General features: G+C 38.1%; 1 protein-coding gene across 1 annotated transcript in view; it reads right to left on the bottom strand.

The window, feature by feature from the left end:
- Positions 1 to 6,781: 6,781 nt before the first annotated feature.
- TMEM144 (transmembrane protein 144) overlaps positions 6,782 to 16,523 on the bottom strand; it is a 35,959-nt gene continuing 26,217 nt past the window's right edge. Inside the window, exons 8-11 of the mRNA XM_063458233.1 lie at positions 11,567 to 11,686; positions 10,083 to 10,180; positions 9,473 to 9,526; positions 6,782 to 7,188 (exon numbers count right to left, since the gene is read on the bottom strand). Coding sequence (XP_063314303.1) covers positions 7,105 to 7,188; positions 9,473 to 9,526; positions 10,083 to 10,180; positions 11,567 to 11,686 — 356 coding nt within the window. The 3' untranslated portion in view covers positions 6,782 to 7,104. The remainder of the gene's footprint in view (positions 7,189 to 9,472; positions 9,527 to 10,082; positions 10,181 to 11,566; positions 11,687 to 16,523) is intronic.

Here is a 16,523-nt window from a genome sequence, read left to right on the forward strand (position 1 = left end):
CGAATAGTTCCTGGCGAACATAGCGTGTTCGCGTTCGCCACGGATGGAGAACATATGCGATGTTCGGTCCGCCCCCTATTTGTCATCATTGAGTAAACTTTGACCCTGTACCTCACAGTCAGCAGACACATTACAGCCAATCAGCAGCAGACCCTCCCTCCCAGGCCCTCCCACCTCCTAGACAGCTTACAATTTAGATTAATTCTGAAGCTGCATTCTTTTCTTTTTTTTTGTGTTTATTATACATTATCCCTCATAGCCAGTAACCTGTGTTTATTATACATTATCCCTCCTATAGCCAGTAACCTATGTTTATTATACATTATCCCCCATAGCCAATAACCTGTGTTTATTATACATTATCCTCCCAATAGCCAGTAACCTGTGTTTATTATACATTGTGACGAGAGCAATCTCGCCACATTGCATTGGAGAAGCCTGGTTGCCCGCGTGCTGCCTTTGAACTATGGACCAGACTTTAAAAGACTTTATTTTCCCTGCAGAAAGGCTTATTCGTGCCTTTCTGCCGGGGTGTACGGTAGATTTTATCTACCGAACAAACTGCCGAAGGAGCGACCACCTGGGAGCTGGAGTGTGCCGCCAATTTACCTCCCTGAAGCTGCGGTTAACCACAGCTTAATTGACGAATACAGGGTGGTCTTTGTTCGTTTACCGAACACGTGGCGGCGGCCATTTTAAAAGTCCTGTATGGCCAGCGATGTTTGGCACTTAAACTATGGAACTAAAAACAGACACTTAATTGCACGAACACCGCTGAGCCGTCCGCCGCCTGGTTCCTGTTCGTACAGTTTAACGAATACATGTCTATTCGGTATGTTATTTTATGTGAATGTATTAACCCAGATAGCTAAGCCATGGAGCCCATTTGTGTAGTTAAAGACTTTGGCTCCATGGCAATTGAACTGTGTGAATAGGATCTGAGCGCTATTCGGTAGTTTTGTGCGCTCAGATCCCAGCTATCTGGGGATATGGGAAATGTCTGTGTTTTATGTAGACAAGGTGACTTTATGTATTTTAAAGTGTTTTACTGTCTTTGTGTCCCCACGTGTATAATGGAGTCTTGCCTCTGTCCTGGGAGATAATTGAATTACTTCTCAATTATCTACAGGATAGAGGGAGAAAATTAGGATGCATTGTGGGGATGTTTTACTGATGTGTGTCTGTAATTGGTGTATGTCTGTCCCTTGTCACAGTCTTCCATCTGGTCCCCTAGGGGAGTGTCCACCTGGTGGGAGACTTGCATAAATACTGGGCGGGTAGCCCATAATAAACCAGACCACTGCTTGACCCTCAACACTGAGCTCTGTCTCATCTTTGGGGGGATTCACTGTATGCTGTTAGAGACTGATTGCCAGGAGTGTAAGCCGCTTGGGAGCTTTTCCTGTTCGTCTGCTAGCAGCTATTCGTGAGGTTCCGGTTCGGGAGTTTGGAGTGCTACCTTATTCCCTTGTATGCAGTTCGGGAGTTTGGTGCATTCACTTGTATTCAATTCGGGAGTTTGGTGTTCTACAGTAGCTGCCTTTATATCTGAAAGGGGAAGATCGCCTAAACGGATTTTAACCCCTTGTCTGCTGAAACGGTCCGTTATATACATTATCCCCCCATAGCCAGTAACCTGTGTTTATTATACATTATCCCTCCCATAGCCAGTAACCTGTGTTTATTATACATTATCCTCCCATAGCCAGTAATCTGTGCTTATTATACATTATCCCCCCATAGCCAGTAACCTGTGTTTATTATACATTATCCTCCCATAGCCAGTAACCTGTGTTTATTATACATTATCCCCCCATAGCCAGTAACCTGTGTTTAGTATACATTATCCTCCCCATAGCCAGTAACCTGTGTTTATTATACATTATCCCTCCCATAGTCAGTAACCTGTGTTTATTATACATTATCCTCCCATAGCCAGTAACCTGTGTTTATTATACATTATCCTCCCATAGCCAGTAACCTGTGTTTATTATACATTATCCTCCCCATAGCCAGTAACCTGTGTTTATTATACATTATCCCCCATAGTCATTTATCGTTGGACCTAGGCAGCATGATGTCTTAGGCCGGCCCAGAGAGTGAGTGAGTAATATAATATATATGTTCAGAAACATATTAGTAATATATGTAAATCGGGTTCATGCAAAGAGGGTGAAAAGGTATTAAAGAAAAACACACTTATTGCATCAAATTTACAAAGCCAAACTTTTAAAAGCTTTCCTCATTTCTTTCTCGGGATGAGGAATATATCGGTTGTAGACTGAGGATTTCCATCTGCCCAATCTTTTAATAATATGCACTGGAGTGTCAGTGTTGAAGGAGACCGAAGCTGCCCCTATTCTAAATGAAACACCCGAGACATGGATACAACCCAATCTTAGGAGTAGTGTTCTGATGTAGAAGATGAATTTAGTCGTAGTCAGAGGGATTCAGTAAGAGTAGTGGTGAAATGTGTGTGGCATGACTGAGTGTGGGTAAGTAAGAGTCAAGTATTTTAACTGGGCACTAGTTCTAGGTGGGATAAAGTGGTATAGCGGATGGGTGAGTAGTTTGGTTCGTTTTAGAGGTTTGTAGAGAAAGTATATAGTGATCATGATTTTTAGCGATATCCGATATTTTTAAGGTGGTCCCAGTGCCACCACACATATCTGGTGTCACAAAAGCTTGCATTTAAAAACAACCAAACTTTTTTGACTGCAATATAATAGCAGTCAGTTTCCTTCACATGTGTGCGTTTCAGGGCCTGCCAGGGCACAGTGTCACACCAGTGCAACTCATATATGGTGTAACAGTAGTGTACATTTAAAAAAAAAAATACAGGGGGCTTGTTGTCACCTTTCGGGGACCCTTGGTGTTGTACGTGGCTGGGTGGAGGAAGAGACCTTCAATGACATCAGTGAGGACAAGGAACGGGACATGGCTAGCTTGGTATCCAACCTTGTGCAAATGGGGAGTTTGCGGTTGTGCAAATGGACTGTTTGCGGTTGTTTGCGGTGCATCAAAAGGGAAGTTTGGTCTGTCACTGTGAAGCGGGCGTAACCCTTACACTACCTGATCGATACAACATCATACCTGATGTTTTAAAGCACGCTATTCCAAACAATTTAGGAATGTTAGGTGATTTATGCCCTTTATGTATTAAAACCAGACTCTGCATCAACTATGTAATTTTCCATGGGAGTTTTGCCATGGATCCCCCTCCGGCATGCCACAGTCCAGGTCTTAGTCCCCTTGAAACAACTTTTCCATCACTATTGTGTCCAGAAAGAGTCCCTGTGTTTTTTAAAATTCGCCTGCCTATTGAAGTCTATGGCGGTATGCTGGGTTCGCCCGTTCGCGAACATTTGCGGAAGTTCATGTTCGCCATACGCGAACGGAAAATTTCATGTTCGCGACATCACTATCCAGAATATTAGTAGTCTGCTCTGCTCCAAAAGAGCATGTAATTAACTAGGTCTGCTGAATTCTGAAATAGGTTGTTATAAGACTTATGGACTTCAACATTGACCATTGGATGATGAAACTAACTTCTTGCTGACAAAATCATTTCTTATGGGGTTTTTATTAGGTACTAGACAACTGTTTCCAGAAGACTTGGATGGGAGGTTTAAAATGGTCCAAATGGTGGAAGATCAGGTCTGAATTGCAGACTAGAATACCTTTTGGTCTACACAATAGATATAACACTCATTAGGCCACCACATCACAGCTATTAAATTCCCAGGCAGCCCTTCACGCTAAATTGGATGCTTCTGAGAATGCTAAATGATGCTACAACGTTCAAATATGCAAGATACGTATTTAATTATTTAATTTTATACTTTGCTTACCTGCTAGTGCTAAATCACAATTAACAATGTAATACTTAAATCTGAGATTCCAATGGAATACAGGAATGGTAGGTCATGGTGTGGAAATCTATTCACAAACCAGACATTACATAGGACACAAGGTCATGTGTTTAGACCGGAACTAAGAAGATTTAGTCTGCAAAGAAAGGTGCAGAGGAAATGAGACTAATGCTAGCAGGAACAGACTTAAACAAAAAGGATTAAATGGCAAAGGAAATAAATCAATTCATACACTGATTAAACAGGATATAGCTACAGGGAATGACCCGGCCCAACCGAAGACTTCCAGATGATATGTCAACAAAAGAGATACTCTTTCATCGAATTTCATTAATGATACAAACATGGGTGGGCAGAAGTACAGACCCCACCTGAAATGTTGAACTAGATTTAGCCTCCATTTATGTGACATGTTAATGCGCTGTAGAAGACCCTTCTTACTCTTTCCCCATGCCCCCTCAGCTATAGAATATTTGAACTTTATGACAGGTTCCAATTCTATTTTTCAAATCTTTAACCTAATGATGACTTGAGCAGATTGAGTTGTCTTGATACTCATGCCATTCGTTATATCTTCCTACATAAAAAATACATTTAAAGTAAACATAGATCTGTGTAAAGTTGCTGTTTTAAAGTATTTTTAGGCTTTTTCTGTAATGTCTACCTTGTCTGAACTACACAATAAATTATAAATTAATAATAATAAAAAAAAAAAACACCCGGACCCATAAAATGTTTGTCTTACCACTCATTGTTCTCTGTTTGTATACTATGTGGCTCTCTTGCTGGGTAAGGGAATGGTACAGTAGATGCTGTGAACATATTTAAAATATTAGAGAAGAGAATACTTCCTCTAAAGAAAAAAGGTTGGGTTCAATTCAATGACATGTCTTTCTGTTAATAACAATGTAGCAAATGTCCAATTAATATTGTTACCAGATGCAGTATAGGGAATTTCAGATGGCTGAAACTGGCACAATCACAATGACATGGGGCAGCACAGAGCTATTGCCAAAATAACTGGGAATGAACATACAATCTCCAACTCATTTATTTTATTATTATGATTTTTTCCAACTTGGCTATTTCTGTTTTGTGGAAGTTAAATGCAAAATAATTTATTAGTGAAAGACCAGATTTAATACAAATTCATATATAATTATAAATAACATGTTTTTCCTTGATGTGCATATTTTATACTGATGCACAGACATTAGCAACACAGATAGTTTAAGGTTGTCCCTTTTACTTTAAATAGAGACTACTCTGACAATACAGAGAAGGGGTAACATGGAAACCTCTATGCTAGTGAGGTGTCTACCTCAATAAACACATTAAAGGTGAGAGCAGCACCCATGTGGACACAATTTTGTACTGATGCCTTAATTTGATCTCAATCGTGCTGGCAATCATTTGACCCATCTGAAATGCCCACTAACTGTCGCTAAGAATATTTTTTTTAGTTTTATACCTCTAGAGTATTTTTTATTTTTGCAAAGAAAAATCTTTAGATGGTCTGTGATTAAGTACTTGAAAGGCTCAAATGAGTGAGACATATGTTACCTTGCAGCCCCCTTTCCTCCTGGAACGTGCCCTCCTTCTGGCTGTTATCTTTCATATGAATGAATAATAAAGATTCTGCTTTATATTAAAAAAAATCTGGTGTAATGATTACCAAGTAAGGCTTCAATTTAATAAGCTTCCCAAATGATTCAATACTGCTAGAAAATGTTTTTAACCCCTTAACCCCTTAAGGACACATGACATGTGTGACATGTCATGATTCCCTTTTATTCCAGAAGTTTGGTCCTTAGGGCTCTTGGGGGAGGAAGGGGTTAAACTTACCTCTTTCTCCAGCACCGGGCGGGGACCTCTCCTCATCCTCCTCGGCTGAATGCGCATGCGCGGCAAGAGCCGCGCGCGCATTCAGCCAATCTCATAGGAAAGCATTTACAATTCTTTCCTATGGACGCTGGCGTCTTCTCACTGTGATTTTTACAGTGAGAAGCACGCAAGCGCCTCTAGCGGCTGTCAATGAGACAGCCACTAGAGGCTGGATTAACCCTAATATAAACATAGCAGTTTCTCTGAAACTGCTATGTTTATAGAAAAAAACGGGTTAATCCTAGCTGGACCAGGCACCCAGACCACTTCATTAAGCTGAATTGGTCTGGGTGCCTATAGTGGTCCTTTAAGGCAGCTGTGTCGGGGTACTCCTAGATATTTCTGCAAATATTAAAATGATTTAGCTCCACTGTCCTAGAACAGCCCTTGCTGGCTCTCTTGCAGTTATGTGTGTAAATTTGGCACACAAATAAGCTCGGACTACACAACACCATTCAAGATGTTTGCATCACTGCCATGTCTACAAACCAGCCCGGTCCACACACTTACCAACTTCATAGCTCACAAAGGGGTTTCTGTAGCGAGACCAAATGACAAAACATTCAATATTTTCATTAGTGTTTTCTCTAACTGTAGCAGCACAGAATCGCTCTACTGATTTTTGAGACAGTTTAAAAAGGGACACTGTTGGCACTATAATCATTTCATCTCAATGGTTACAGTGCCTAGGAGTCTGCTGGCACTGACCTCAAATGGCCACTCACAGCTCGGCCTCCCCGAGGGAAGTATGGCTATGGCGAAGTTGCAACACACCTTCATACTAATTCATACCAGCAATGGGGACTGTGATAGGCTGTAAGTGGTCAGCTGACACTCTCGGCCAATCACAGACGGAATTGGCTGTTAGGGACACTCATTTATCATTAAACCATTAAAAACAGTTAATGGATGTAAGGCACCACAGGACACTATAACCACTTCAATGAGATCAAGCAGTTGCAGTGCCTAAAGTGTCCCTTTAAGACACATAACTTTCTAAACCTAAGAATGAAAAGGCAGAAACATTTTCCAATTATTTTACCATATAGGTAGATAATTTATGTATATTTAAAATTTTGTAAATAATTAGAAGTAGCACAGTTCATGATTGGTTGAATTATTACAATTACAGTCTGCTATGTTTAAACTTCCAAACATTTAACTTAGAACAATGTTTTCAGTTGTTTCGCCCTCTGTGTAAGTTTCAGAGAAAACAATTATAGTTTGTCATAACTTCTTCTGATAACGAAGATATAGTTTGAATGCTTGGTAAAAGTTCATGTTTGCAACCATAATGGAAATTCAAATGCAACACCTCCCTCTGCTGGACATAGTACAGAAATGTTCCTCATGTCTTTGAAAAAGCTGTCAGAAGAGATCCAGACAGAATAATGCAGAATGCAAATACCAGGAGCACGTAGTTCCTCAGTCCCTGTGTAAGAATAGAAAAACAAAAATCAGAAGCAGTTTCCATTTCTGTAAAATGTCAAACACAAACAACGGTTAAATTAATTTAAAGATATACTACAAAATAATGTTTAACATCTTAAAGGGAAACTATAGTGCCAGGAAACTCCCCTATCTACCTAAGTCTGCCTCCACTCCAATGGCAAAGGCTGCACGCAAATTCATACTGCCCCCCATAGGAAATCATTATACAATGCTTTCCTATGGGATTTCAGTGGATGCTGGATGTCCTCATATATACTGTGAGGACGTCCAGCGTCCGTTAGGCAACCGAAAGTCAACTAACGACCCAGAAGTCCCTCTAGTCATTGTCTGGTAGACATTTCCTAGAAATAGAGTTAACCCACAAAGGTAATTATTGCAGTTAATTTTAAAAAAAACTGCAATAATTAGCTTTGCAGGGTTAAGGGATCTGGGAATATGGGTGCCAATAGTGTCCCTTTAAGGATGGAGAAAATTGACAAAGACATAACCAAAACAAAACTTGGAATTTGACTATATGTCTGTGCAGTCATAATTCACATCTTTCATATTACATGCACCCACACTTATTATAGATCATTTTGTTGAGGAGAAACAAGGCTTTAATTTCACATCAAATATTTGTATATGGAAGACAATTTAATATGAATAAAATTAATAAAAAGTGTAAACTTTTCCAAGTTCTGCACGACATTTTAACTGTGAATGGAAAATATTATTAGCTTTTACTGTATTAAAACACACATATGTGTATGCTGTGATGTCCCACGGGTACAATAATGCCCCCCAAGTACAGTTTTTTTTTTGTGGTTTGGATAGTTACAAAATTAAATAAAAGGCATGCCCATTTCAGTTTTTCCACAATAATATTTGCCAGGTTGGTTTGCTAAGACTATATGGCTGCCTAGAATTGTAAATTACCCCATCATGGCATACCATTTGCAAAAGTAGACAACCCAGGATATACAAAATATGGTGTATCCAGTCTTTTTTTTAAGCAACAACTTAGTCACAAATCATGGGCAAAGTTATTTTTCATATTTGTTGTTGGTTTTTTTTTTTGCATCTTTCACAAAGAAACTGCACTTTTACGGAGGATATCAATGTCATTAGTGTTACTGATTTTAAACACTCATATTTGTGTTCAGTGAGATCTCATGAGTAAAACATTGCTTCCATGTACAGGTTTTACAGTGTTTTGCTAAATTACAGGGTCAAATAGAGGCCTCGCAAAGTAAATTCTCTGGACTTTTTGCCTGAGTTGTCAGTTAGGTCCCTCATATTATAATGAATTAAATTACAAAAAGGGACACTATAGTCACCAGAACAACTACAGCTTATTGAGTTTGTTCTGGTGAGTAGAATCATTCCCTTCAGGCTTTTTGCTGTAAACACGGTCTATTCAGGGTAAATGCAGTGTTTACATTACAGCCTAGTGATAACTTCACTGGTCACTCCTTAGATGGCTGCTAGAGATACTTCCTTGGGCAATGCTGCAGAGTAAGCAGCACTGCCATTCAGTGTCTTCACCCTCTGCATGCAGACACTGAACTTTCCTCATTGATTCATTTAATTTCTAAGGAGATGCTAATTGGCCAGGGCTGTGTTTGCCATGTGCTGGCTCTGCCTCTAATCTGCCTCCTTGACAGTATCAGCCAATCTTATGGGGAAGCATTGTGATTGGCTCAGACCACCACTTCTGATGATACCAGCAGACAGCAGGCAGAAAGGGACAGGTACAGTGATAGTAGCTGCAGACTTGAATACAAGAAAGATTTTACTATATTTAGGGAGGCAAGGGGGGATAAGGGGGCTAGATGGTTGTTTTAACACTATAGGGTCAGGAATGCATGTTTGTGTTCCTGACCCTATAGTGTTCCGTTAAGTACTTACCTGCTGTTTTTGATCTTCAGTCTCTATTGTTGCATTAAGGTGTTTAGCTTCTCTAGGCATCTTGGCACTGGGTGCATGTCAGTTTGTATTTTTAGACACTTTTTGTTCACACTTTTATAAAATGTAAGCCATTCTGTCATGAAAACTATTAAATGTCTACCAAGTTCTGATGACCCATACAGTAAGTTCTACTTTGCCTTAACATTGACCACGGCAGGGCTTGAGTTGCTATATATCCTTACTGAGGTATGCATTGTGTATAGTATTAAAGGAAGCAGAATATTTTGCATTGTGGAATAATAATTATACACAGAAGATCAAGGGTGCCCTTTGACACAATGACTATTATGGAAAACTCTCTTTAAATAACTTACCTTTATTTCTTTGAAAACCAAAACTCCCCACAATGCAGCAATTAAACCAGGTCCCTTAAATAGAAGAAAATAAATTGACATTTTCAGCAAATTCTACTAAATAGCTCAGCACATACACATTTCGCACAGCATTTAATTAAAATGTTATAGACTGATTTGTAATCATTTATTAAATGCATTCAGAGAATAAGTGGAATTGACTCACATCTACGTATTTGATTGCCTATTACATGTAATCATTTAATTCTGCATTTTATAAACATTTGTTTAACCAAATAACCAGTCTTTATTTTGACAGAGGTGATAAAATGCATCTGTTTAATGGAACTTTAAAATTATTATGAAGCACACTACCGACTGATACGTGGCAGATTAAATATGTTGCTTTGTTGAGAAGAACACAAAAAATTGCCTTTTTTGTGATGTTATTTTTCAAACGTCAACAGAATCATGTTAGGATGCTGACAGTAATCTTTACAGAAAAGGCTGTATCATGCTGAGTAATTCAATATTTGGCATTCAGGAGATACAGACGTTACTAGAAATGGTATAACAAGTACATCTGATAATATGAAGGGTACAAGGCTTCAAATTCAATTTAACTACTGACCGCAGTGATGATTGGAAAGCTGACCACAGCGCTGAGGTAGTTATTAGCCAGGAACCAGCAACAGGTGGCTATTGCCCAAAGAACGCCTGAAAAGAAACCTTAATAACGGCACAAAAATAAATAATTTAAAAAATTGTGTAGTATATAGAAAACATCTATAATAAATGGCTTGTTAAAAATGCATGGCATAGGAGGAAAAATATTTATTACTGATGATCCCAGAATGAATACTGGAAAATATATCAAATACAGATTTATCAAATATTTCCTTACTCAACACATATAAAAAATGTTTTTAGAAGCTCTGGGAATATTTAGAAAATAGAGCGCACAGCGCATTCAAAGAGGTTTGCTATTAAGATAAGCTTGGTTTGATCGTTAAAACTACTTTAACAAGCCCTTTCCAAACACTTAAGGTGCTACAATGGATCGGATGCTATATGGAAAAAAAAAAGAAAATACAAAAAACAAGAACACTTTTCTAATATTTAGCATCCTGTTGTTTCCCTCTGCCTGCATGTAGAAAAAAATACATATGTATATCTCCCAAACATTCTCAAGCCAGTTAATGATGCTGCCAGAAGCAGAAGTAGAGTTACATCCCAGTGGCAACACCATATAATGCTGCAGACTCCAAGCAGTGGTTAATATTGGCGAAAAATTTCAGTCTAGTTTTAGTCATAGTCTTTTGACTAAAAAAATTTTTAGTTTTAGTCATATTTTAGTCATCTGAATTGTTTTAGTTTTAGTCTAGTTTTAGTCAACTAAATCTCCAATAGATTTTTAGTCGACACAACTAAAATCTAATGGGTGTAGTTAAAGCCTTTGTCTATTTTGCCCCTTCCCCAGCCCCTCTGTGTATTTGTGTGTCCTCCAGCCCCTCTAGGTGCCTCTCTCACAAGCCCTGGTTTGGCCCTTTTTTCCCTTCCACAGCCCCTCTGTGCAGTGTTCATTTTGGCGGCAAATTTCAATTTAGTTTTAGTCATAATCTTTTAACTAATAAGCCATTTTATTTTTTGTCGTATTTTAGTTATCTGAATTGTTTTAGTTTTAGTCGACTAAATCTCAAAAATGTTAGTCGACAAAATTTACACTGACTCCACGCTTTATGACCACTTCAAATCACTGATGTGGCCATGATGCTCCGAGTAACCCTTTACAGAGTTATCAATTTACATCAAAATCCAGTTCAGACCCACAGGTACAAAGGGCAGAGCTTATAACAATGATTGGCAGTAGGCAAAGATGGAGGTGTCCAGTTGCAGGATAAAAGATTAATTACAACATTTTACTTTTCACACCTCACAAATACATATTTGGTAAAAACAGGGCAAAGGTAAACATAATCATAATATTAATAATCCTGGGAAATTAAAGTTGCCATTAATATTTTTGCTTGCTCACTGTAAACTTCTTTTCAAATGTGCTTTTGGATAAAGAATTATAGTACTACAAGTGTGTATGCCAATATCAAATATATTTACCCGGCAATATCGCCTGTGGATACACCTTTGGATGGTTTTTCATTAGTGCACAATAGATCAGGAAATACACTGTGCTGGTAAGGAAAATGCCACTGAAATGTGCAAATACATAATCTAAATCTGAAAGAGAGACATTTTGAACAAAGAGTTAACATTGCATGATAATATACACAGATCACACAGCAAAATATGCTACTATTGTACTTGTAGGCTGGGTTAGTTTTCATCTTTAGCTTTTACATAAAGAGACAACCCAGCCTCACACAATAGTTATGTATTTCATAGATTTTCTTCCCCAAATAATTACCTATGTTTTTACTCGCTCAATTTTGTATATTTTTTCCAGCATTCTACAATTTAGCCCTGCCTCCTCTGCCCCTCTCATCCCCTAAGATCTAAAATACTTTCTTCTTGCTTGTTACTGTATGCGTTACGTGATATCACAATTCCGTTTCTGTTCTTCTTAACCTGCAGAGTTTCTCCAATAAGGAGAAGCACATGCTTATGTGAGGTGCAGTTTAGTTAACAGCTTGTATTTATGAAAGCTGTTAGCCAAGCTTTAAGTACAGAAACTCTTGTTCTGCCATGAAGTTTGTTGTGCCATGGTATTTAGGACAAAGTTGGCATTTTGAAACGCCTCTTGGAATTGTATTAGGGCATCCTGACTGACCGATTTCTTTCTCAGTGGGCACTGCTAGCATATATTTAAGCAAAGTCTGGGAATATATTGCAGGTGGTTACTGATACAAACATGATTATCTGTTAGCAATTTGGACTGATTATTTTTTTATATATATTTGTAAATGTATTATCCATACCAGGGTTAAAAATGTACACTTGCCCTTGCCAAAATATTTACACTTGCCATTAGCAAGTAGAAAGTGTGCCCTGGACCCTCCGGGCTTACAGTGGTGAGAAACGTTCAGGCATGTGTAATAGTGTAGGACATATTTCAACATATTAAATCATTCAATACATTTTATTTAAGTTATTACTAATTTCATGAAGCCACCAGCAATCACATAAAGTGTAATGCAAAGTTTCAGTAAGGTGTTAATGTTGCTGTGGCTAAAGAGTAGTTAAAAGTAGAAATTGACAGAACCTCCCACTTCCACTTTACAAGAAATATTCTCATTTCTACTTTTTTTATACATTTGTTGAAATACAGTTTTTTTTTTAGCAAACTAGGTTTCCATCTGGTTTTAGGTTGTAATCAATTAAATCAAAACTGTTATTAGAACTTACCTTCTTTTTTACTTGCATTATTAAGAGTTTTATCATGGGGTGTTATCACATAAATTCTCACTTTTAAACCTCCTTTAAAATATCACTTGGTTGAAATAAACACAAATACATATAGTAATGCATGTTTTTTTATTATACATTTGATTTTTTAATAAAGTGAAGTATGAGTATGTTTAAATATAGAACATCATGATCTGCATCATATTGTCTCATATTTTTGTCTGTAGAGAGATACAGCATCAAGTGCTTTTTCTCTCAACACCTGATACCTGGGATCCCTTTGGAACGCATTTGTGTTCCATTCAGGGGTTCCGGGAGCAAGTGGGGAGGGAAGGGAATGCGGATGGGACATATATAAGAAACTACAGACACAGAGACATATCGACACACCAACTGAAGAAGTCTGGATCAGGCGAAAAGCATTTTGGTATATGTATCTATTTAAAAGGACTTATATTTCCTAATTCATTGTTTTATTCTTGCTTATTTGTTTTTATACATTGGAATAAATAAATATTTTCTACTTTGGTAACTTTAGTCGATTTATCCTACATCTTCACTATGAAGTGGGTATCTGGTACCAACATAAAAGAAGGGTGCAAATCTCCTTAAAGGATCCAGAGGCGCTTCAAACCAGAGCCAGGTATCATTATGGCTCTACCCTTGTAAGTGTACTGTACACACAATCTGTACATTTAATATTTTGTAAGATTTATCTGCACTATTTGTGTTCTCATTATTTTGCAGAACCATCAGAGAGAGGTATATATATATATATATATATATATATATATATATATATATATATATATATATATATATATATATATATATATATATATATGTTTGTAAAGCTCCACCTACTTTGTTTTGTGTATTGCTTATATAAGCATAGGTTATTTACTAGTACTAAATGTTACCACTTTTGATTTCACATTTAAAAATATTATGCATCTGATTTAAAGTGTTCTTTATATATATATATATATATATATATATATATATATATATATATATATTACATGGGATAAGAACGATTGTTGGTTATAAACAAAACGTTTGGATAATCTACAGGCAAAAACTTTATGTCCTACTATATTCTGACATTTAGATGCTACTTAGTGCCAACATGTTCAATACTTTCTTAAATGGCTTGTAGTTTGGAAATGAATTATTATATTATTAACATTTATTAATTCCATGATATGCATAAAGGAAACATATCAAGCAATCCCAAAACCAAAGTAGAGGGTGTGGGGAACGTCACAGTGCAGAAGGACACAGCCTATTCATTGGGGGCGAAGAATAAAACCTAGAAGCACACAAATTCAGAATGGAAATTAAAAATTCTACGCAAAGAAGAAAGTCTTTAGAAACTTAACTATGAAGTTTATATGGTATTTCAGAATGTTTGTAAACAATGGGCACCAAAATACTTCCGGGTGGCAGAACGCGAGCCCCTTCCACTGACCTGAAGAGAAAACTGTCCATGAAAGACAACTCACTTTACCATAAAGGAAACAAGGAAATTAACAAGACTCAGTTATAATGACAGCACTATGTGTGCCTGAGGACAATGCGTCATTAAGTGTGTCTTCACAATCCTGCGCACAGTGCTGGGGAGGAGGATGAGTACGACCCTGCTCAGCAGCTCCTGGATTACCTTTGCCACACTGTGTGTGTGTGATTTGAGCAGATTATCGGGGGCAAGTGCTCTTCAGGTATCTCTGTTTTCTGGGAAGACTCTGGCTCAGAAGCTCTGCGAGGCAGTGGATAATGAGGACCGCTCAGTAAGTTATCAGTATATTCGAAAGGATCAAGACAGGAAACTGTATGGGGAATTGCACTTTGTGCATTAATGTAGAGAGTGTATAGAATGCTTTTGCCACCAGAAGAACGTATATTATTATTGTGACATCATGGTGAATTGTCGTATATTATATATATATATATATATATATATATATATAAACAGAAAAGGTAAGAATTCAGCGCTAATTTACACACAATTAGTAGGGATAGGCAGTAACCCAAATGAAGGAGAACCCCTCAATTCCTTCAATAGATAGACAGAGATAGCAAAAAAGATAAGGTAGGGCTGCGCCAAATAAGGATAGATAGTCCAGTAAAATTTCTCTAGGATACTAGTGGATAATCAGGAATACTTGATAGGGTATGTTTTCTTGGTAGAGGTAGGTACGTCTGGTGTTGATCGCTCGGTATATGAAAACAGAAGAGAGGTAGAGGCAACCAATGGTGTGGTATGTCTAAAATTCAGGGTGCAGTAGATAATATAAGTAGTGAACTCACATTTGGGAGAGCTATGACCAGCTCTGGTGTGGATAGCGTACAGCGGTATAATCCCCACTTGTGGGATATGTAGGGGAGGGGTCTCCGTCAGCACCGTCTGGTAATCCAAAACTCGGAAAGAGAGTAGAAAGCAACAATAGTGCTCTCAATTGAGATGGAGTTAGTGTGCAATAGATAGAGAAAGGTAGGGCATAGCTCTCTCAAATGTGAGTTATCTACCTTTCTCTATCTATTGCACACTAACTCCATACCCCTCCCCTACATATCCCACAACCGGGGATTATACCGCTGTAGGCTATCCACACCAGAGCTGGTAATAGCTCTCCCAAATGTGAGTTCACTACCTATATTATCTACTGCACCCTGAATTTTAGACATACCACACCATTGGTTGCCTCTACCTCTCTTCTGTTTTCATATACCGAGCGATCAACACCAGACGTACCTACCTCTACCAAGAAAACATACCCTATCAAGTATTCCTGATTATCCACTAGTATCCTAGAGAAATTTTACTGGACTATTTATCCCTATTTGGCTCAGCCATACCTTATCTTTTTTGCTCTCTCTCTCTCTCGCTCTCTCTCTCTCTCAAATAAATAAGAATGCAATATAATAAGTGCACTGACATAAACAATATTGTTTTTTTAATTGGCTTCTACTAAATGTTCTTTGGTCCCCAATGGATAAGTGGATACATTTCTATAACATTAGTAATGTTCTTCAAAGACACAGTGAACTGGTTTAAGTATTCAAGCTACAGACATAAATGAGATATATAAGGGCAGGCTACTTTTAAAATCTGCCAGTAAACCTGCTCGTTTTGGAAGTGACGAGCGGATTCATTCCGCCGCGTCACTTCCGGCTTCCAACTCAGGGTGTTTACTCACAAGAAAAATGGCCGCGGTGAATACGGAAGTGACGCGGACTAGGAGACCGCGCCACTCCCGATCACCCTAATGGATTACAGGTGAGGTACTCCACCTCACTACACACAGCAATTTGATTGGACTATGAGAATGAAGGACCGCCTACTGGAAAAAAAGACCGGCAGATTTAAGCAGAAAGGCAATGGATACAGTAAACCCGATTGAAAAAGCCCACAGAACGTGGGTGAAACGCGTCTCGGAGCTGAAGCCATCAACTGGGACTTTACATTTATCTTTTATATTCACAATATTATTTTATTATCTTTTGATTTTAAACTTATAATAAATTTATTTTGTATTGCATCCCATTGGCTTTCTATCCTATCTTGCTGCTAAAGAAGGGTAGGTGCCCCCCTCCAGAGGCACCAAAGTCTACCATCTAGAGCCAGGTTCTCATTGGCTCAGAATAAGGTGAGCACTACCATAACTACTGTATATGCAATTGCAAGTTGAAACATAGTACACTAGGAGGT

Source organism: Pelobates fuscus, chromosome 6, assembly GCF_036172605.1.
Source record: "Pelobates fuscus isolate aPelFus1 chromosome 6, aPelFus1.pri, whole genome shotgun sequence".
NCBI classification, from domain to species: Eukaryota; Metazoa; Chordata; class Amphibia; order Anura; family Pelobatidae; genus Pelobates; species Pelobates fuscus.